The sequence below is a fragment of the Ammospiza nelsoni genome, chromosome 21, assembly GCF_027579445.1.
Source record: "Ammospiza nelsoni isolate bAmmNel1 chromosome 21, bAmmNel1.pri, whole genome shotgun sequence".
In the NCBI taxonomy this organism is placed as follows: domain Eukaryota; kingdom Metazoa; phylum Chordata; class Aves; order Passeriformes; family Passerellidae; genus Ammospiza; species Ammospiza nelsoni.
The window spans coordinates 10,547,289-10,569,032 of record NC_080653.1 but is presented as its reverse complement, the minus strand read 5'-3'; the positions used below and the strand labels follow the sequence as shown (position 1 = coordinate 10,569,032).

The following is a 21,744-nucleotide window of genomic DNA, read 5'->3' as shown; positions in this document are numbered from 1 at the left end:
GTGCTGTCAAAAATCATCAAGCTGCTGAAAGTGAGGAAAATCCCTTACATCCTGGTGGGATGGAGTATGGGACCAGCCCTGGGGACTCCCTGGTCCGTCACTGGTCCCTCAGCCCTGGCTGGTGGGGTCAGTGTGGCTGTAGGGAAACAACTCTCAGGGATTTCTGCTCCCTTCTTTGGAGCTGCTGCAGCATCTCTCTGTTCCAAACCCTGCAGTTGGATGCTGAGGTGGAACTGTAAGTCTGCAAATGTTCAGAGGCAAAAAGATTATTCTGTTCTGACTTGTCAGAGTAGGAGTGGAGGAATCCAAGGAGAAGGTGAACTGAAACACTCTGTTAACTTGCAATCTCAGCTCTTGGAAGGGGAGGTGTAAGGAAGGATCTGCCAGTAGCTGGCTGTAATATTTTTGGATTGCTGCCTGCTTTACTTCCAATGACCCTTTGATTAATTCTTCTGCCTCTTTATTTTTTTTAATGAGCCCATTATGGCATATCTTATTGCAGATGCTGATTGGATCTGGGCTGTGTATTGTGCCATTTGGATGTGGATTAAATGGCACAGATCTATCTGCTGCCTCTCTCCCTCCCACTTTAGTTCATCATGCTCAGAATTCCGAGGCTCCACAATGAGAGCCTCAGCCCTGCTGATTGCAGAGGATGTGCAATCGGCTTGAGGAATGTGTACTCAGGGCTTATGATCCTTGGGCAGGCAGGGACTGGGTGATGCATGTGGCTTTCAAGGGATGCTGCTGCTCCCATCTGTTAATGGCACTCGGAGCCCCGAGCGCTGCCTGAGGGATGGATGCTGATCCTCCCGGAGATGGGGCAGGCAGGGATCTGAGGGATGGGGCAGGCAGGGCAGGGAGGGATTCTGCTGATCCTCCCGGAGATGGGCCAGCAGAGATCAGTGATTTTTTGGGAAAGAAAAATGTGTGGCAAAAGGCGTTGCTTAGCCAGGCGGGTTTGGGATGGAGCTGCTGTGAAACTGGGGAAGGGAAAAGGGAAGAGAGGAAGGAATGAAAAGGGTATTTGAGATAGCAATGAAATAAAAAGGGGGTTAAAAGGAGGGTTGGGTGAGGGGGATGAGGGTGTGGGGTGACACCTGGGAAGGCTGTGCAGCAGCACATCCCAGCTCACCCTGGGAGCACAGGGAATGCACAGCTGCCTGTGAGAGGGATGTGTTGGACCTGTGATAAACCTCTGAAAGGGGAGAGGGAGAACCAGTGTGAGTGTCCTGGTGTTGTGAGAGCAGTGCAGAACGTGCTCCAAGGAGTGTGGGAAGCATCAAGTGCTTCCAGCTGTGCTGTGCACTGGCAGAGCCCATCAGAGCTGCTGTCATCCCCAGGAAAATGCGCCGAGTCCAAGAGAATTCCCGTGTGCCTCCTTTCTCTCGCACCTTGAGGACACAGCATTCATTTAGTGCCGTTCTCTTCCCCTGGCCTGCAGATCGGGATGGTGGCCTGGAAGATGACCCTGAAGACACCCGAGTACCCGGAGGGCCGGGATATCATTGTCATAGGCAACGACATCACGTACAAGATCGGCTCCTTCGGGCCCCAGGAGGACGTGCTGTTCCTCAGGGCCTCGGAGCTGGCCCGGGCCCAGGGCATCCCCCGCATTTACGTGGCTGCCAACAGTGGGGCCAGGATCGGGCTGGCCGAGGAGATCCGGCACATGTTCCACGTGGCCTGGGAGGACCCCGACAACCCCTACAAGGTGGGGGAAACACAGGGGGAAACACTGCAGCAGCCCACAGCAGGCTTGTTTTGATAGCATCTTGTTGTATTTGCTCCCCAGGCAGAGGAAGGAATGATGAATTTGATTCTATGTTCTTAGAAGTTCGGTTAATTTATTATTTTACGATACGATACTATACTATACTAAAATATATAGGATATATAAATCTATAAAGGAATATAGGAATACTATACTAAAGAATACAGAAAGAATACTTACAGAAGGTTAAAAAGATAGTAATGAAAACTCATGGCTCTTTCCAGAGCTTCAACACAGTTTGGCTGTGATTGGCCAATAAGTTAAAACGATTCACATGAAACTAATGGAGCAATCTCCAAACACATTCCAACGCAGCAAAACACAGGAGAAGCAGTGAGATAATATTGTTTTCCTTTTTCTCCGGGACTTCTCAGCTTCCCAGGAAAAGAATCCTAAGCAAAAAGGTTTTTCCAGAAAATGTAACTGTCACAGCACCTCTTCTAGCAGAGGTGAGGGTAAAGATTTCAGAGTGGCACGTCCAAGGTTCTCCTCAGTACTGGATGTAGAACACTGGAAATGCCCAGTGCTGAGCTGGATGAGGCTGGGAGTAACCTGGTCCTTTCTAACCCAAACCATTCCATGACAGGATTTTACCATCTCCCAAACAATAGGTTGGCATCTAGAAGGAGTTAGTGCTAAATATTGCACCATTCCCAGCTTTCACTGGCCTCAGCTGCATCTCCAATATTCAGAGGATATTCTTATCACTCTGTGGAAGTTTGTCTGAAAGGGGTTGCAGGGGATGAGGAAGGGGCTACAGGTGGGACTGGGATGAATGAGCTGTTTTTCCCTGCAGGGATACAAATACCTGTACCTGACTCCTCAAGACTACAAGAAAGTCAGTGCCCTGAACTCTGTTCACTGTGAGCACGTGGAGGAAAATGGAGAGTCCAGGTAGGAATGGAGAGCTTTCTGTTCATCCTTGGGGCATGCAGGGCATGTCCTTATCCTCCCAGAGCTGGGGCATTCCCTGGGGTAGGGGATGGAGCATGGGAGAAGGAAGTGAAGAAAAGGCGAGAGCCTTGTTGTAATCCTTGTTTTTTTCATCTTTCCCTTTGTCTGCATTCCCTTCCTTTTGTAATTCCCTTTCCCTTCCTTAATTTTCCTATTAATCAGCCTGCTCCTCAGGCCCTTTGGGAACGACAGGACACTTTCCCCAGGCCTCCCTCTCCCTTGGCCTTTCCCCTTGCAGTGCTGCTCCTGTGGAAAGGCTCCGTGGTGCTGCAGGACAGGCCCTGCACAGCCCCTGCCCGGGCTTCACGCACATTTCCCCTTGGAGCCTTAATGATATTTAGTCACTTTCCATTTTCTTTGTAGCAAACTGATTCAGCAAATCACTGGACTTGTGGCTCAGGGGCTGTGTGTGTCTCCCTCAGGTACAAGATAACGGATATTATCGGCAAGGAGGACGGGCTTGGAGTAGAGAACCTCAGAGCATCTGGCATGATTGCTGGAGAATCATCTTTAGCCTATGATAGTGTTATCACCATCAGCTTGGTAATCCCCCACTGTTTTCTATTCTTCAAATGTATTGTCTGTTTCAGCTAAAAATCCTGTGATGATATCCCAAGCATCCATCTGGGATCAGCCTTCTGGCTGATGGAAATGGGCTCCTGTAGGCTTTGAGCAATGCTCCTGGCACCAGTGCAGGGCTGGGTCCCCTCCACACTCAATCTAAAACACTTCAGGCATTTGGCCTCGCATTTTCTCAGTCTTGCTGCTTGTCTTTTTTTTTTTTAATAAAACACATTTATGTTCAGATCCTGTGCTTTACAAAGCAACGGATTCTGGAATTTTCCAGCGAGACTAGATTTCGTGGCCTTGTACTACAAACACACCTAGTTTTATCTCAGTGTTTGAATCAATAGGTTGTGGCTGTGTGGAGAGACAGAAATCAATGCTGTTGCTTTTTCCTTTTTTTCCCTTTTTCCCTTTTTTCCCAGGTGACGTGTCGGGCGATCGGGATCGGGGCCTACATCGTGCGGCTGGGCCAGAGAACCATCCAGGTGGAGAACTCCCACATCATCCTCACGGGCTGTGGGGCCCTCAACAAGGTGAGTCCCTGCATTTCAGCCCTCAGAGCCCTCAGGGTGCTCATGGAGTCTGGCATGGTGTGAGTTGAAGGAGGAGAGCAGCTCTCAGAGCCCTCATGGTGCTCATGGAGTCTGGCATGGTGTGGGTTGAAGGAGGAGAGCAGCTCTCCACAGAGGGTGTGTGTGATGTTGTGCACAGGGGTCTGAGGGTGAGGGAAGAGACGGAGATCTGACTCTATGTTTTAGGCGGCTTGATTTATTATTTTATGATATATATTACATTAAAACTATACTAAAAGAATAGAAGAAAAGGTTTCATCTCAGAAGGCTAGCTAAGCTAAGAATAGAATCAGAAAGAATGATAACAAAGGCAGCTGCCTCAGACTCTCTGTCCAAGCCAGCTGGGCTGTGATTGGCCATTAATTATGAACATCTAAGATGGGCTAATCAAAGATCCACCTGTTGCATTCCACAGCAGCAGATAATCATTGTTTACATTTTGTTCCTGAGGCCTCTCAGCTTCTCAGGAGGAAAAAGTCCTAAAGAAAGGATTTTTCATTAAAAGATGGCCGCGACAGTTGTGGGCATGAGTTGAATCCCAGGCAGGGCCTTCTCCCACCCTCTGAGGGCTGTGAGGGGAACCAGGGCTGGTCCTGGTGTCTGGAAGTTGCTGCTCCAAAACACGTGGCCCACAGTCCCCTGAATTCCAGCCAGCCCTAGCATTGTGTTAGTTCTGGGGAGCACTGAACCTCAGGAGCTTGGGCGCTGATTTTCCAAGCTGGGAGTGAGATCTCCTGCTGGAAACCTCAGCTGTGGGGACAGGAGGAATAACTGGGGCTGTTACAAAGAAAACTTAGAGCCTCACAGCTAAAGTGGCTCTTTTTTTTCCCCCACTCCAGAGGCAGATTTTCTTGTCCCTTGCTGCCCCAAGCCCATTAATCCCCCAGGCTGCAGCCTGGTGCAGACACAGCTCCCAGCCCACTCTGCTCCATGGCTGTCCCTGAGGGCTTTGTTTCCCTGAGTTGGGGCTGTGTGCTGTGAGTGCCCTTCCCCATCGAGCAGCTTTGTTCTCAGGCACTCTCAGCACCTGGGGTGCCTGTACTCCATGGCAAGCTGTGTTTCCAGGAGTGCCTGCCTGACAATGGGAGATAAAGGAAAACAGGCTCTTGTTGAATTATTCTCCTGAATAAAGGGGGCTCTGCAGAAAATGAAGCATTGATCCTATCAACTCTAGGCTGCAGCACCCTCAGTTAGATCTCTTACACACATCACACACACCTGCATCAATGGGAGGAAAAGAGGCATTTGAAGATCCAGCCTTTAAAAAGAAATTGAGTCAGTTTAGTGCTTGCTGGAGTGCAGTGAGTTGCCTGGTTCCAGCTGTCACTTGCTGGGGCCCTGCAGAGTTTCCCAGATGGCAGGGCCAGGCTGTTCAGCTCTCCCCTCTTCCAGGTTTAACTGCACTCCCTGCCCCTGCTCTCAGTGCCTGTTTGCACAGGACTCCTTTAATCCCACTGAATTTTAGGCACTTAAAAATTAAGGGTGTGGACTGGTTTAAGCACCTGACCTCTGCCAGCAGGCACAGGCGGAAGGAGCTGCTTTCTGTGGGAGGATTTATCCCATCCTGAGGATTTCAGTGGACTCAACAATCCTGTGTGTCCCTTTCTGTGAATTTCAGTGGGCTCAATGATCCTGTGTGTCCCTTCCCCTCCTCCCTGCTCTGTTGGGATGTTGGTATGCTTGTGCCAGCTCTGAACCTCTACCTGCCTGAAGGTGAGGGAGGATCCTGTTGCATCCTCCCCAGCTTTCCCAGCCAGCCCCAGCAGTGTTCACCTGCCCTTGACCAGTCCCCTCACTCCTGGGTGTGTGTGGTATCTCCTCCTTCAGAGATCCTCAGTTTCCAGTGCCTGCAGTTCTGCTCAGGGCTTCCTGGAGGGATCCAGCTGCAGTTGTGTCCCAGAAATGTGTTTGAAGCAGGGAGCTGGTGTCCAGGGCTAGCCTGGAATGTCTGAGCTCAGTCTGGCTGACCTGAAGCAAGCAGTGGATGCTGATCCATGCAAGCACATCTTCAAAATGTCTCCTGTCCGCCAGCAGAACGTGCAGCACAAAACTGTTCCTGCAGCAATGGAGACAATTGGGCTTTCAGAGAGCAGGCAGGGCTTTCTGGGAAGTTGTTTCATTTTATTTTTTTCCCTGTGAAATGCTGGATTCTTTCTAATTTACAAAGGGAGCAGAGGGGAATGGTGACAAACATTATGTGCAGCCGAGCTGTTGCTGGTCTCGTTCATTATCATTATGTAAAAGCAGCCTGAGGGTTTAGGTGTAGAGGGAAAGGTCCAGCTGCCAGAGCCAGGGGTGACCTCTAACTCAGATGATGAGCTCAAGGTCAGTGTCACTTGCAGCTGCAGCTCCTGGTGCCTTCTGGGCTTGGCTCCTCACATGCACAGGGCACATCCTGGGGAGACAGCTGGGTTAGAGCTCCCTCCAGCCCTTCCCTGGCAGGGAATGCATCAGGGTTCCCCTGGTGGAGCTGTCTTTGTGTGCCCATGCCCAGGTGAAGATGCCATGCCCCAGGTGCCAGCACAGGGCACACAGGGCCGTGTTTCCCTGCCCCTTTTGTGTCCCCAGAGCATTGCAGCAGGGGGTGGCTGGAGGGGTGGAAATGCCATTTCCCTGCTCGGGGTGAGCGTGTGCCGCGCTGTGCCGAGCCCGCTGACCCCCCTGCAAATTGAAATAATGATAATGCGCGTCTCCTGACTGCATCAAAGTATCAGCACATCAAAAGCCAGGAGGCATGAAATGCAAATGATAAAGTGAAAGCAGATGGATTGTGCATGATCGCCTGATGCCCAATGAATTTTAAAAGATGCTGGTTCACATGGGGAGAGGGGCTGAAATAAACACGTTATCCCTGCAATTTTTTCTTTTTTTTTTTCCCTCTTTTTTTTTTGTTCTTGCTGCTCACTCCTGACAATATTTTTTCACACTTCAGCGAGCAGCCACTCCATCTCCCTCCCTCCCTTCCCTCTCTTTCTCTCCCTCTCTCTGTGGCGCTGTCTCTACCTCACACACGTCTCGGGTCATGTCGCCGCAGCTCCGGTGGAAATAATAAGATATAAACCACGAGGTTGTTATTTGCATAGAAATAGCATGGAGCCCCAGGCAGCATGGGAGAAGGACACAGAGATCATTTGTCTAAAATTTTAATGAAAACTTTTGCTGAGGCAGAGATTTTTTTTTTTTTTTTAACTTCCCCTGCCTCCCCCTTTTTCTGCCCCCAAACCTTCCTCCTCTTCTTCCTCCCTCCCTCCCTTGCCTCGTGATAACCTGAGCCAGGTTGTGTGATTTCAGACCTGACGTGCTGTGCCCTGCACCAGCACCTCCATTTCCATGGGTTTTCTTTTTGATGGAAGTCAGACCAAAGAGCCTGGCATTCCCCATTCCTGCACTGCTTCCAGGGCTGTGTTCCATTTCAGCCATCCCAAGGATGTTCCAGAGTCTGCCTCTGACCTATTTTTAATCAGTTTGCTCCTCCTTGTCTTTTGTGTTTAAAAGAAATCCCATCTTGGAGGCTGTTGTGTTAATGGAAACAAATAGTGGCTTTCAGTCACATTTTCCCTGCAGATGGGTGTTCTGGGCTTTTCCTGAGGGAAGCCAGGTTCAGCTGAGACTTTCAGGAGCAGGATTCCCATCAGTTTATGTAGATGTTCAGCCAGGCTCTCAGACAGTTCATTTTGTGAGGGTGATGAAGAGCTGCCCCGAAGCTGCCAGAGGTGACAGAATTCTGACCAGCCCTGGTTTGTTTCCCTCCTGTTTTAGCTTTATTTTCCCCCAAACCCTCTGGTCTTGACTTGCCCTGTGCTCCCCGTGGTTTGCTCAGAGCACCAGGGGTGAGCTGGACAAACCCCACCTGCCAGGACTCTGCAGGGAGGATGAGGGGTCACAAACTGAAATATGAAACATTCAAGGCACAGTTCAGCACTTTGGGCTTCATCTCCCCGCCTGGTCATGGGGTGGCATTTCTGACCAGAATGGGTCAAAAAAGAAAAAAAGTTGTTTGGTCTTGTTGGATTCCTTTGCACGAGGCCAGAAGAGAATATCTTTGTGGTTTTGATTCGGTCCTGAGTTGTGCTGCAGAACGTTCTGGATGCTCTGGGATTCACAGAACAGGATGAGACAATAGGTCAGGGCTGCTCAGGGGGCTGTGAGAGAGGTCTGGGCAGCTCTCAGGCTCCTCAGGGAGGAACAGGAGGCTCACACAGCCTGGGGAGTGATTGCCAACAGCAATATTTGCCCTTCAATTTCACAATCTGCAAAAATAAATAAAAGCCCTGTGAGCCTGATGCTGTTTGGGGTTTGTACTGTGGAAAGCTATTTTTTTTTTTTTTGAGATTCAAGGCAGGGATAGCTCAGTATCTGCTCAAGATGACTCCAGTCCTGGGATTAGATCAAAGCAATCATGTGAGAGCAATCATGTGAGTTAGAACAGCAAGTGCCAGCCCTGTCATTCAAAGGAGCATTATAATTATTAATGCATGATATGAATCATTCTGTAGTGGCACAGCAGGACTGTTGGGAGATCTGTATGGGTGCAGGGTGCTGGAGAATGCTAAGCAAGGAGGGCTGGGAATGTCAGCCAGAAACGAACACTCACCAGCATCGAGGGTTGGCTCCTTGTGTGGAGGTTGGGGCTGCCCAAGGTTATCCTGGGGAGCAGCACAGGCTCCCCTGCTCTGCCCTGGGTGCTGGGGACAAGGGCGGGCCCAGGATGGAGGTTGTGTTCTCTTGCTCTGTGTGGAGCAGTGCATGCGGGCAGGATGGATGCCTGGCCTCAGTGCAGATAAACAGCCACCCTCACCCTCCGTGGCTGCATTTTTGTTTTAATTGCCTTTCTTTAAGTGGTGATATTTGTGTATTGTTCCCATTAGAGACAATTTACGTTCCAGGCTTGCCATTATCAGTCCCTTGGTGTTTGCTTAGGGAGCAAAGTCTAATAGATTTCTGTTGACTTTTTTTATTCTCCCTCCTTCTATCATTTTTAATACAGATCTGGCTTAGTCTGTCTGTGTGGGTGGGGGCTCTGTGTGTGTTTAATTCTGCTAAACACGAGTTTACCATCATGGCCCATATTCTGCCTGTCCAAATCTCCTCCCCAGGTCTGTGTCCCAGCTCCTGGGGTCCTGCAGGCTGTGTTCTCACCGGAGCATTAACTCTGCTCCCTCATGTTCCACAGGAGCTGAACTTTTCAAAAATATCCCAGAATTTTTGATCCAGACCATCCCTCCTGGGCTGTCCCCGGGGGCACATTGGGGTGAGCAGCCTGGGGTGTTTTCTATAGAAATTCCCTGTGATTCTGGACACATGGTGGGAACTGCAGAGAATTGCAGCGGAGCATTTCTCATGACTGAACCTAAACTCAGACTGCAAAGTGAGCAGAGTTTCAGTGTGCTGGTGAAGAGGTCCCTGCACTGCAGCCTGTGCCCCAGGGTCTCTCAGTGACAGGGTCCCAAAGGTTCTCTGGGGTCCAGAAGGTGACAAAGGAAATGACCAAGATCTTTGCGTTGGAGACAACCATTGGTATTGTTTATGGGGTTCGTATCTAGATTAGGGAACCCCTGGCTGGGACAGGTGGGATTTATGGGCGTTGGCACCATGCAGAAGAGGGGCTGTAATTTTAGTTTGCAAAGTGAATTGAGTCCTTTTGATTTACTCCCTTTTGCTGAGGGAGTGACCTTGAGCAAAACACACGCAGTGAGAGGAGAGAGGGGCACGAGGGTTTTGACAAGACATTTTTCATTTGGAAATGCCACTTCACTGAAACTGGAGCTCTTCAGGAAAAGTATCAGTTTGGATGGGCTTCTCCTCAGGAATTTTTTGGGTCGAATGAAAAGTTGTTCGGTTTTCATTTCCCAGCTGATTTTCTTCTCAAATTAATTTTTATTTTTAATACGTACAGCAGATACTTTAGAGGTCATTTGGAGCCTGTCTGATCTCGAGTTTGTAGTTCAGCCCTCAAGATGGCAAAACCTGATTTTTCTGCTGCAGCTCAGAAATTTTCCTCAGTAACCGCAAGGTGTGAAAACCTTCCCACCAAAATTGTGTGATGGAGACAGACAGACAGACAGAACCAGTGGTGTGTGTGACCAGCTGTGGAGCCCTGCTCCCTGTGTGTCTGTGAGGAGCATTGGGAGGCGCAGGAGCTGCATTTCCACGAGCACCTGGCTGCACCTTGCCCTGCTGAAGTGCAATTGCTTTTTTGCCCCTTTCCCCTCTGATCCCACCAAATGGAAGCAGGGAAGGACTCCACCAGCAGGACCTGCCCCTGGATTTGCAGTCAGGAGCCATCCCCAATAACCATCAGGCTGTCAGCTCCCCACCTCCCCCCAGCTCCCACCTCCCCCATCACTCACCAAAGGGAAAAAAGAGCCCAGGCTGCAGCTTGAAATATATCATGCAATAGTGTATCATGAATTTCTTGTGAATCACATTGGAGAAGCAGGTTTATTTATTTCCGAGACTCTAAATCAATACAAAGTAGGTCTCTTAGTTCTGAAGCTGGGATGGAGTGGGAAAAAATGAGCCCATTGTACTCTTAAAACTTTGGGGAAAGGAGATGACAGCTATATAATTCCATTTACCAGGCACTAGGGGCTTTAATGTGAAGGTGACAGGGAGCTCTTTGTGCATTTAGAGCACCATATCTTCTAAATAAAAGATCTGTAGACTTGATAGTGGAGTATAGCTCTGCCTTTAATAATCTCCAAGCATTAGACCGAGCCAATCTGTTCCCCAGTCAGAAGGGTCCCCCACGGCAGGCTCGTAAATTCCGAGTGCAGGAACTGCACAGAGCCAGGATTAGCAATGCAGGAAGGGCAGAGAGGAGCTGTCTGTGCTCCCAGTGCCAGGCACGGGGCTCTGCATTCTGTGCTCTCTTCCCTCTTGCTGCTTTTCCCCCTCTAATGCGTGATCCGTGTGGGGGAAGAGCTGGAAATGAGCACTGAGCTCTGTCGAGGCTTGGCTGCACATAATAGCAGTCAGGTTTGAAGTTCCTGCATTGTGTTCCTACATTTTTTCTGATGAGACATTCATTCCCATCATTTCTGCCTGTTTATGAAAAATAGGCTATTTATAGGACGTGCATATGCCTCTCCTGCTTCGTGTTCCTGGCAGACAATATAAATTGTGGGATGGGAATTGCAATTATTGAAATTATTTGGATAAAAATCTGGCACTTATATTTGATATGAACACATGATATGCTTGGAATAATAACAGCACTTATGTTACATAATGATTCCCATTCAAGCCCTCCAAGCTGTCGTGTTTTCAGATCTTTCAGCCTGGGTGAAACAGATGAGCCAGCCCAGCTTTGCAGGGAAGGTCCCAACTCTCCAGCAGCTCAGGTTCTGAGAGGGGAAAGCAGCTGCTCAGCATGGGTTGGGGTGCTGGAAAATTATTTATATGCACATGATGGGCCTATGAACCTGTTGAGGACCATCCTTTAGAGGCTGTTGGAATCCTGGCTCTGCTCGTGCTTGCCAAAAGATCCTCTGAAATAACAAGAAATGTGATTTCCTCATGGGTTTTTTGAAGATCTGATGAACTCAGCGTTGGCAACACTGCCCCAAGTATTTTGGAATATTTTGGAAGTCTTCTCCAAGGTAACAAATGGCAGCACAAGAGGAGATACAGGTTGGACACTAGGAGGAATTCCTTCATGGGAAGGGTTTAAGGTCCCTTCCCAGCCAGACCATTCTCGGTTCCATGATCCCCCTGAGCCCCCAGTGCCAGGCAGGGGATGGAGCAGCCCATGCTGTGCTGAGGGCTCTGTGATTCTGAGCACTGTCCCCTCTCACAAGGGCTCTGTCCCTCTCACCTGTGCACCTCCAGCTCATGCCAGTCCCAGCTCAGGCTCTCCTCACAGCACCTTTCCCTGCAGCTGGGCTCCCTCTGCCTGGCTCCCTCCTGCGCTGGGCTCTCCCCCTGCCCCAGGCTCTGCTGGAAGGGCTGCAGCACTCAGAGAGGGAGCTGTGTGTTTATCTGCATCTCCAAAAAGGGATTTAAGGGTGAGAGCAGTGCTATGTTAGGCTGTTTCATTGCCTGTCAGCAGTGCTAAACCTGAGCTGTCTGCAGAGTCTCCAGATAAGCAGGAGCAGAGGCCCGTTTTGCATGTACATGCGTTTGCATTGGTTCAGAGAGGGGCAGTTTAAATCCTCTTTATTTTTATTTTCCTCTGTGGGAAGTGTTTAGCTAGGCTTGTGCCTGGCATCTGGAGGCCTGGGCTTTCCTTATCCTTGAACCTAAATCTGTGCTGCTGTCTTCTCTACCACGGCTTTGCTTGGCACTGATCCTGTTAGAGGAGAAGGAAGAAGGTGTTGGAGCTCAGAAGGGAGAGCCAGGAACATCCCTGTGCTAAAACACACCCTGAATTCTGTATTTGGGGTTAGGTTTGTGACGTCTGTGCCTCGGTTTTTTCTGTACATAAACCTTGGCTGGCATGTGCCAGCTCCTCAGTGCCCAGAGTGAGCTGTGCTGGGTGTTTGGGGGAGGCCAGGCTGGTGCTGTGTGTTTGAGGGGGTTTTGAAGATCCAAATGAAGCAGGTGTGTAATGTCCTCTGTCTGTTAGAAAGACTCAACCCATAAAAATAACAAACGGCGTGTATTTGCTGGAATGTCAAAGTTATGAGTTTATTTTGTAATGATGTGCTCCTGCCTTCATGAGGTAAACTGGCCGTGGCAGAGGTGTTATTAGTAATATGGAGTCAGTGGAGCAGAAAGCCAAGTGACCGAGAGATCAGTGTATCAGTCAGGGAGAGGGCAAATGGGAAGAGACAGCAGGAGAATGAGAAAAGAGCTGTGCTGCCCAGGCTCAGATTAGAGATGGAGCTGTGCAAGGGAATGAGCAGCCCCAGCCTGCCTCTGGCCAGCCTCTCCCAGGAGCTCATGGGCCTTTGTCCGGTTTTTCCCCCAGTTATTCATTTAAATACATCCAACCACAGTTTTCTTGGAGCAGTTTGGGATTAGTGAGCTGAGCTGGGCTCAGCACTCAGGAGCTTTGGTCACACTGCTGCTTGGGGAGGGGGAAAACTGCCTCAGTTTCCCCACTGGTATCATTCCCCTTGAGTATCATAGAATCAGAATGGTTTGGGCTGGGAGGAACCTTAAAGATCCAATTCCACCCCTGGCATGGGCAGGGACACTTTCCACTATCCCAGGCTGCTCCAGGCCCAGTCCAGCCTGGCCTTGGACACTTCCAGGGATCCACAGCTTCTCTGGGCACCCCGTGCCAGGGCCTCCCCTGGAAAAATTCCTTCCCAATATCCCACCCACCCCTGCCCTCTGTTCACTAGGGGTCATGTTCAGCAGCTCTTAGCTGCACACAGGGCTTGGGAAGCTGTGCTGGGAGAGGTTTGCTCCACCCTTTCCATTTCCAGGTGATGCTGAGGTGCTGCAGGGCTGGGTTTGTGTGTCCCTCCTTGGCCAGCACCTCCTGCTCACACCCCAGCCCTGATGGCTCTCCCATTTCTCTTCCCCCAGGTGCTTGGACGGGAAGTTTACACCTCCAACAACCAGCTGGGAGGGATCCAGATCATGCACAACAACGGGGTGACCCATGGCACTGTGTGTGATGACTTTGAAGGGGTCTACACCATTCTGCAGTGGCTTTCCTACATGCCAAAGGTAATTCCTGGGCCTGCCAGGTGCGAGGTGCCCCTGTTTGCTGTGTTTGCAGGGTTTTGGGAATGGGGCTCTCACTTCCTTCTGTGTTTCCCTTTTTCCCTTAGAATATCCACAGCCCTGTGCCCATCCTGAAGGCCAAGGATCCCATAGACAGAACCATTGACTTTGTTCCCACCAAGGCCCCCTACGACCCTCGCTGGATGCTGGCTGGACGCCCCAACCCAAGTAAGGCCAGGACATGCAGCAACTCACCTTGTTCCAAGGCTGTTTGCCACGTGTCTGCTACCCAAATATATTTCAGATTCTGTAAAATAATTAGTTCTGAGCAATATGGCTAGAATATATAAATATTTACACATAATAATATTAATCAATAATATTATTTATAAACAATATTTAAAAGTAGCATGTAAATCCTAAGTGCTCAAGGACACCATACTTTTATGGATTATCTATTTACTGAGAATAGGTACTTCTATGGATTTTTTTTATGATTTAGGGTAAAGTCCATCCACAGAGGGTCTGTTTAAGGAATCACAATATTCCTGCAGATCTTGGGGAGTTGTTGTGTTTGCACCGCTGGGGTTGTGCAGCCTTGTGTAGGTACAAGCTGCAAACTGGGTGACCATTACTCCTGCTGTTATTAATGAGTTTGGGGGGCTGAAATGAGATTTGTGATAAACTAAGTTTTCTGGTTTTGGATAATATTTTTTCATCATCTCTCAAGCAATTCATCCAGCTGTCCGGGCGCCGCAAACGCCGGCCTCCAAATCGAGTGACTTCAGATTTTAATTTAGTGGAAGCGTTAAGGAAAGCAGATGATTCCCTGTGATAAGTTAAAGCAGATATCTCCTAGGTGAAAAGTTAAAGCCATTTATTAGAGGAGATATTGCCGTGATATTCTTCAAAGTGACGCCCGACACGAGGCCAGAATCTCAACGATCAGCTTCGGGCTCGCGATAAAGAGATAATTCTGAAATGGATGGTCACATTTTACAGTGGGGCCACAGAGGCAAGGAATGTAGAACACAGTAATTACAAGTTTGGGCTTGATAAAACACTCTCCATCCTGTTTAAGTCAGCAGAGGTTAGCGTGCTCGGATCTCCACTTTTTAATTGGTTTTGGACTTGGGTTTGCAGAAGCAGAGGGAAGAGTTCCTCAGGAGCTCTGTGCCAGGGGGTGAAGCTGGGAGGGATTTGGGGTTTTGGGGGGATTTTTTTGTGGGTTATTTTTATACAGAGCTTCCCAAAACCCCAGTGCATGGCAGCTGCCCCACAGAATTGTGATTTCTGTAACTGATTCTGAAATACAATTGAAATTTTCGTATTTAGTTCCTGGGTTTCTGCAGCATTCCTTCTTTCAAAGAAAGATTAGGCAGGATCAAGAGAAGAATATGAGATAAGTTTTAAAATAGAAATAGATGTGTTGAAAACCATCTTTAATGACTTTACTGCCTTTTGACAAATGTTTGTAGTCTTGAAAAAAGCAGAGTTATTTATTTAAAAGCACAGGAAGTCCCTCTGCTCTCAGAACCCCATCGTTTAACAATAAATGATGCTTTTGCTGATAAATTGCTGTCTTTATGCAGACTAGGAAATGAAATAAGACATGATGGCTGAAGGCAGACAAATGCTCAGCTGTCTAATGTTCCCTTGTATTGTCATCTATTTAAAATTAAATAAATAAAAAGACAGTGCCATGTTCTACAGCTGGCATTTTAAAGCAAGTTTGATTTGTTGCTTTGATATTCTGTTTTCTTTCTTCCCTCTCTCCTTCCTCTTTTGATTTTCCCTTTTTTCCCTTCCTTTTAGATCAGAAAGGGCAGTGGCTGAGTGGCTTCTTTGACCATGGCTCGTTCATGGAGATCATGCAGCCCTGGGCACAGACAGTGGTGGTGGGGAGAGCAAGGTAAGTTCTGTGTTCTAGGCAATTGTAGAAATCAAGTTTGGGTTAGCTTTGCATTTCTCTAGAACACAACATTCCTGTGATTATTTCATTCTCTATGTGTATATATATTTAATAGAAGGAGTTGAAAAGAAAGGGATTAGATGACCTTTAAGGTCCCTTCCAACCCATTCCATGGCTCTATAATTCTATAATTTAAAGGCTTCCAGGCCAAGCAGTGTGCCAGGGGTGGAAATCAATGATTTGGCAAAGCCAGAAGCTCTCTGTCCATGCTCAGCTTCACTTGCAGCTCCTTTCTTCTGACAAATTCCGAGTGGCTTTGGACTCTCACACAGCAGGGATATATAACACAAATGAAACAGACTCCTTTCAAAAGCAGTGGCACTTTGAAAAAAAAAAACAAATATGAATGTATTCTTCTGGGATTGTTACTGTAAGTGCTGCCAAAACTCATCTCTCGTATGTATGTTTGGAATATGTGTGCTGTTGGCTGTAAATTGTCTTTTATTATTCTATGGCAACTTGTCCAGGGACACACTATAAAACAAGATGTAGCATCTTCATGTGCTGGCCTGATAAAATTTATATGAAGTATTATGGAAAACAGAAGTTGTTTTGAGCTGTTTTCAAGTTCAATAAATAACTGTAATACTTGGATAAAGATGTTCTTTATTAGGTCACATGGGCCCTAATACAGAAGTTATAAGTTACCGATTTAGGACGGCTCCTGCAATTATGGGGTTCCAGCAGACTCTTCATCACAGGGAATGGGAATATTTCAGCCCCTTGGTGCACATGGGCCCTGTCTCTGCCCTGGCTGTGGGAAATCAGCTCGGGCTGCCTGGGGAGGGAGAGGGGCTCTGCTGGGACTGGCCTGGCAGCGTGGCTTCCATGGCCTTTGTGTGCAGCAGGGCTGGCTGCCCTGGGAGGCAGAGCTGGGATCTTCCCTGGTGCCTGCTCTGCTGTCCATCCCTCTGTCCCTGCTCCCTGTCCCCTGGCTGTCACCCTGCAGAGCAGTTCTGGGGAAAACACAGGAATACAGGAATTGTTTACCAGCTCCCTGTCCCCCTGGCTGTCACCCTGCAGCTGCAGATCTGGGGAAAACACAGCAATTCTTTAAAGTCCCCCTAAATACCAACCCCTTCTGGGATTCTCTGATTTTTCATTGTCAAATCCACCAGTACCAAAATCTGGGTGATGGCAGGTGAAGGGTGGTGGATACACAGATTTACCACTCAGAATCTGGGTTTGGTTTATTCTGTTTGATTTTTAGATAGGAATGTGCTCATCTTTGGAGTAGATTTTGCTTTGAGGGCTGTGACCTCTCTGGAACTCTCCAGCCCCAGCTCTGCTCCCGTTGCTTGTCCCCCCTGGCTGTTTGGCTGTGTAAAAAAGGCAGGGGTGGGGATTTCAGTGTCTCACCTGTTTGCAGGCTGGGAGGAATACCTGTAGGAGTGGTTGCTGTGGAAACGAGGACGGTGGAGCTCAGCATTCCTGCTGATCCTGCAAACCTGGACTCGGAGGCCAAGGTGGGTGGGCCCTGTGCCCCTGTCCCTGTGTGTCCCCTGCCAGTGTCCCTGTGCAGGTCCCTCCGTTCCCCAGGTGTGGTTCCCATTCCTGGGGAGCTGGCAGTGCCTGCACTCTGCTGTGTGACCATTCCTACATTCCTAACCTCCAGGAATTCCCAGATTCCCTGCAGCCCTGACTCGGGGAGGGGCAGGGATCAGGGATCGGATGTGACAAGCAAAAATCCCTTCCCTGCTCTCCTGCTGTGACTGCAGTGCTCCATGACCTTCCTGCTGTGACATTTTGCTGTTCCCCTGCCTGGTTTCACAGCCCTGGCCCTGCTTCATCTCTCCAGGGCTTTCTCCTCTCCATCTCCTTTTCTTTCTCTTACAGCATCACAGTGTCAGGCTGTCCATACTCTTTTCTTAGCTGAATTAATGGGAATGCTGAAGTTGGTGACAAAAGGATTGTCCCAGTTTTCCCATGGCCAAGCAGATCCCACACATTTCACCTGCCATGTTCCTCGTTGTTTATCCCACATCACAGCTCCTGATGGTTTTTCTGTGTTTTAACTCTTACATTAATGTGCTTCAAGGCCTGACAGTGGATTTTTCTTGCCACCAGATAATCCAGCAGGCTGGGCAGGTGTGGTTCCCTGACTCTGCCTTCAAAACAGCCCAGGCAATCAAGGACTTCAACAGGGAAGGGCTGCCCCTGATGGTCTTTGCCAACTGGAGAGGCTTCTCTGGGGGAATGAAAGGTAAGCAGCACTTTGGAGCTGGCCTGGGGCTGGTTTGGGCTCTGGCTTGGCTGCTCAGGGCACCACAGAGTGCTGCTTGAAGTGTGGTGAAGTGCCAAGGGTGTGAGATTGATGCTGTAAAATGTGAAGTGAAAGATTGGATCAGGGCCTCTTGCCTGTGTGAGGGAGCACTGGAGCTCTCAGGGTGGCAGAGGCTGCCGGGCGCAAGGCAAAGCCTCTCAGTTTGCAGAGGCAAAGGTGGGAGTTGGCAGAAGAGGGCAAAATTCTTCCCTCTGGAAAACACCCCTTGCCTTTGAGGGTGGATTCTGCTCCGTTTGCTTATTCTGCACCCTCTACATGAGCTGCTTTCCCAGCCACACAACTCCCTGGGATGCTGTTGATGTAATTTTAGCTTATTTATTTACCTTATTTAGTCCTTAAATATTGTTTTACGTTAAAATGTCAGTTCTGGCCTTGCTGGGTTCCTCAGAAACTGAGTTTGAGCTTTGGGCTTGTGTAGAGCAGGCAGCACGAGGATGTTAATATTTATATTGCATAGCCCACGTTATTCCAGGCAGCTGGCAGCAGGAGGAGGGCAGGACAGAGCCATTGCAGTTTGCACCTTGCTCCTTGCATTTTCCAGCCTCCTGCTTGCTGCTGGTGTCTCCTGACACTCTCAGGGTCCCTTGGGGAGTTGTTTGCAGTTTTGGTTTCAGTGCTGGCTGGGGATTATGCAGGGAGGAAAAATAAACAATTATGCCACCCCTCAGTGCACACAAACACACTGCCAGGAGCCAACTGCACTGTGGGTAAAATGACTCCAAAATTGTGTGTAATGAGTAGGAAAAGATTAGAGACAGCTCTTGCTATGCTGAAAATTGACATTAGTGAAGGGGGAGGAAAAGGAGAAAAAAAAAAAAAAGAGGGAAAAAATTAAACCCCCTCTTTCCCAGTCAGCCTGGGAGGTCTAATTCCTGCTGCAAAAGAAATAAATATATAGAAAACACCCTAAATGAAGGCAGCTCGTGGTGTGGTGGTGTCCCCTTCTGCGGCCAGAAGGCTCCTGAGCACAATGAGAATGAAATGCTGGAGAACTGGCTGGCTCACTGTGCTGGAGGAGCCATTTGGCAGGGCTGCTTTGGGCTCCATTTGGGCGAGGCGGCGCTGACCCACGGCGGGGACACCCCGAGCGTGACATTCCCTGGAAATGAGCACCAGGGTCCTCCTGCAGCGGGGCTGAGCACGTGGAAACCCACCCACAGGGAGCCCTGATCCCCCCGCGGGGGCTGGGGTTCCACTGTGCTCCCTTCTGCCCGGGACAGAGCCCCAACAGCATCAAAGAAAAGGAAAAGAAACAGGAAAGAATCGGCAGAGGAGAGAGGCTGGCCTGGGTGGTGGGTTGTGGGGCTGGGTACTGGGTTGTGCACAGGCACACAAAGGATCCCAAAGGATCCACAAGTACAAAAAGGATCCCAAGGGATCCTCAGGCACAGAAAGGATCCAAAAGAATCTATGGGCACAGAAAGGATCCCAGAGGACGCACGGGCACAGAAAGGATCCCAAAAAGGATGCACAGGCACAGAAAGGATCCAAAAGGATCCACGGGCACAGAAAGGATCCAAAAGGATCCACAGGCACAGAAAGGATCCCAAAGGATTCACAGGCAAAGAAAGGATCCACAGGCACAGAAAGGATCCCAAAGCATCCATAGCACAGAAAGGATCCCAAAGGAAGCACAGGCACAGGAAGGATCCCAGAGGATGCACAAGCACAGAAAGGATCCCGAAGGATCCTCAGGCACAGAAAGGATCCAAAAGCATCCATGGCACAGAAAAGGATCCATGGGAACAGAAAGGATCCCAAAGGATCCACGGGCGCAAATAGGATCCCAAAGGATCCATGGGCACAGCAAGGATCCCAAAGCATCCACAGGCACAGAAACACTTCCCTGACCACCTGCTGGCACCTGGGAAATGAAATCCCCTCCTGATCACACCCTGGAGCTCTGAGAATGCATCAGGTTCCCCCAGTTCCTCTGCCTCTCCTCCCTCTGCCCTGTTCAAACAATTAGTGCTGCTCTTCTCTGCTCTTCACCTGAGTAAAATATACACCCGTGGCAGGAGTGAAAAATGTATTGCTAATTACACAATTATTTTATTATGTAGCACTAGTAAAAAATGTCTAGTAAAGAATTAATTCAGTTAAGAAAATAATTGCTTGATTCAAATTATTTTAACACTAGAATTAGCTGAAAGTACTTCAAGTGGTTTATTACTAGCACTACATAATAAAATAATTGTATAATTAGTAATAAATTTGTCACCCCTTTTGAGTCTTTTTCTTTGCTCAGGACAAAGGGAAAGGTTGGAGTTTTGTTTGTTCTCACTCTTCACTGTCTCTGCTGGGATTTATGTTTATTCCCAATTAGAGGGAATAAATTGTTCTTCCTTTTGTCAGCATTTGATACCTCTTAAATAACATGAAATTCCTTTTCCTGGGTGTTTGAGCAATGACCTTGGAAATGAAATGGAGAGGTCCTATCAGTGCCTGTGGTACTAATATATATTCTTATATATTTGACATATATATATATTCATATATAAATTCATATATATATATATAAGTATATATAATATATAAATATTAAAAGTTATAATATATTATAATATATGTATATATTTATATTTATATAAATATTAAATATAAAAGAGTGTTTCCCAAAGAGTTAATTGCTTAATTATGTTCCTGTTAATGCTTAACACTAACATGAGGGTTAAATGACAAAGGCACCTTGGCTTTTCTCGAGGGATAGGAGGATTTTAGATGAATAGAAATGTCTCAGTGTTCCCAGACTGTTCCTGTTGCAGCAGGTGTGAGTACATAAATGCAGATCTTTTGTTTTCTCTGCACTGGTATTTTAATGAGGCAAACTGGGAGGGTCCAAGCAAAAACCCAAATTATGGAGGAGGTTGGAAGGGTTGAGAGGTGGATTCCTGCAGGAGGACAAAGCCCACTGAAAATCCTGCTGCTGTTTGTGGTGAGCCTGAAGGAGAGCAGACACTGTGCAGGTGGTACAAGGGGTAGTGACATGAAATTAATGGGGAGGGAGGGGAAGTTTGGCTGAGTTCTGAGGGAAATCTCATCTGTTGGGCTGTGGAAATGCCCCTAAAGAAGCAGATTTATTGTTTGGGGTTTCTAAATGGGAGCTTTCAAAAGCACTGTGGGAGAAACAGTCCTGTGTGAACAAAGAGGTGGGTTAGATGAGCCTAATAACTATTTTTCATTTCTTGTATTTTGATTTAATACTTGTAGATATAATTATATGTAACAAAATATATATATTCAAGAGTGCCCGTTTCCATTACAAACTGTATCCATTAGAAACTATATCATCTCAGAAATTCTTCTGCCTTCCCTTTTTCTCTTTTATTTAAATCACCTTTGGGGCTGATATTTTCAATGTACTGTCTTTACACAGTGGAGTTGTTCTTATTAATTTTGAGCAAAGTGCCTTAAACAAATTTTAATGGAGGAAGAGCAGAGTGCTGCTCCCCATCCCTCTCCACACACATTTTTATGAAGATCTGGAAGAGCTCTGCTGCCCTTAGGTGCATTTTATTCACATTACACGAGTTGTGGGAGAGGTCTGGGGTAGTGAGTCTGAAATTGGGCAGTGCAGACGTAGCCAGGCTGATTCCCCAAACTGTGGGAATGTTTGTGGGCTGGGAAGGCAGGGATGGATCATCCCCAGGGCACCTCCAGTCACTGGAGCAGTGACTCCAGGCTGTTTGTCCCTTTCCCAGCAATGCTTGACCATCTCTGTGTCCATCCCCAGCTGTGCCTGTGTCCATCCCCATCCATTCTGACCATCTCTATGTCCATCCCATCCATTCCTGACCATCTCTATATCCTGTCCATCCATCCTGACCATGTCTGTGTCCATCCCCAGCCATGTCTGACCATGTCTGTGTCCATCCCCATCCATTCCTGACCATGTCTGTGTCCATCCCCAGCCATGTCTGACCATGTCTGTGTCCATCCCCAGCCATGTCTGACCATGTCTGTGTCCATCCCCATCCATTCCTGACCATGTCTGTGTCCATCT

The 21,744-nt window shown here is 48.3% G+C and overlaps 1 protein-coding gene across 2 annotated transcripts in view; it reads left to right on the top strand.

The window, feature by feature from the left end:
- The window catches only part of ACACA (acetyl-CoA carboxylase alpha), a 99,253-nt gene that overhangs the window by 64,718 nt on the left and 12,791 nt on the right, over positions 1–21,744 (top strand). For both annotated transcript variants that reach the window (XM_059486719.1, XM_059486720.1), the window contains 9 exons: positions 1,445–1,714; positions 2,571–2,668; positions 3,151–3,271; positions 3,718–3,828; positions 13,345–13,488; positions 13,593–13,713; positions 15,301–15,397; positions 16,827–16,923; positions 17,525–17,660. In XM_059486719.1, the coding sequence (XP_059342702.1) occupies positions 1,445–1,714; positions 2,571–2,668; positions 3,151–3,271; positions 3,718–3,828; positions 13,345–13,488; positions 13,593–13,713; positions 15,301–15,397; positions 16,827–16,923; positions 17,525–17,660 (1,195 nt within the window). The remainder of the gene's footprint in view (positions 1–1,444; positions 1,715–2,570; positions 2,669–3,150; positions 3,272–3,717; positions 3,829–13,344; positions 13,489–13,592; positions 13,714–15,300; positions 15,398–16,826; positions 16,924–17,524; positions 17,661–21,744) is intronic.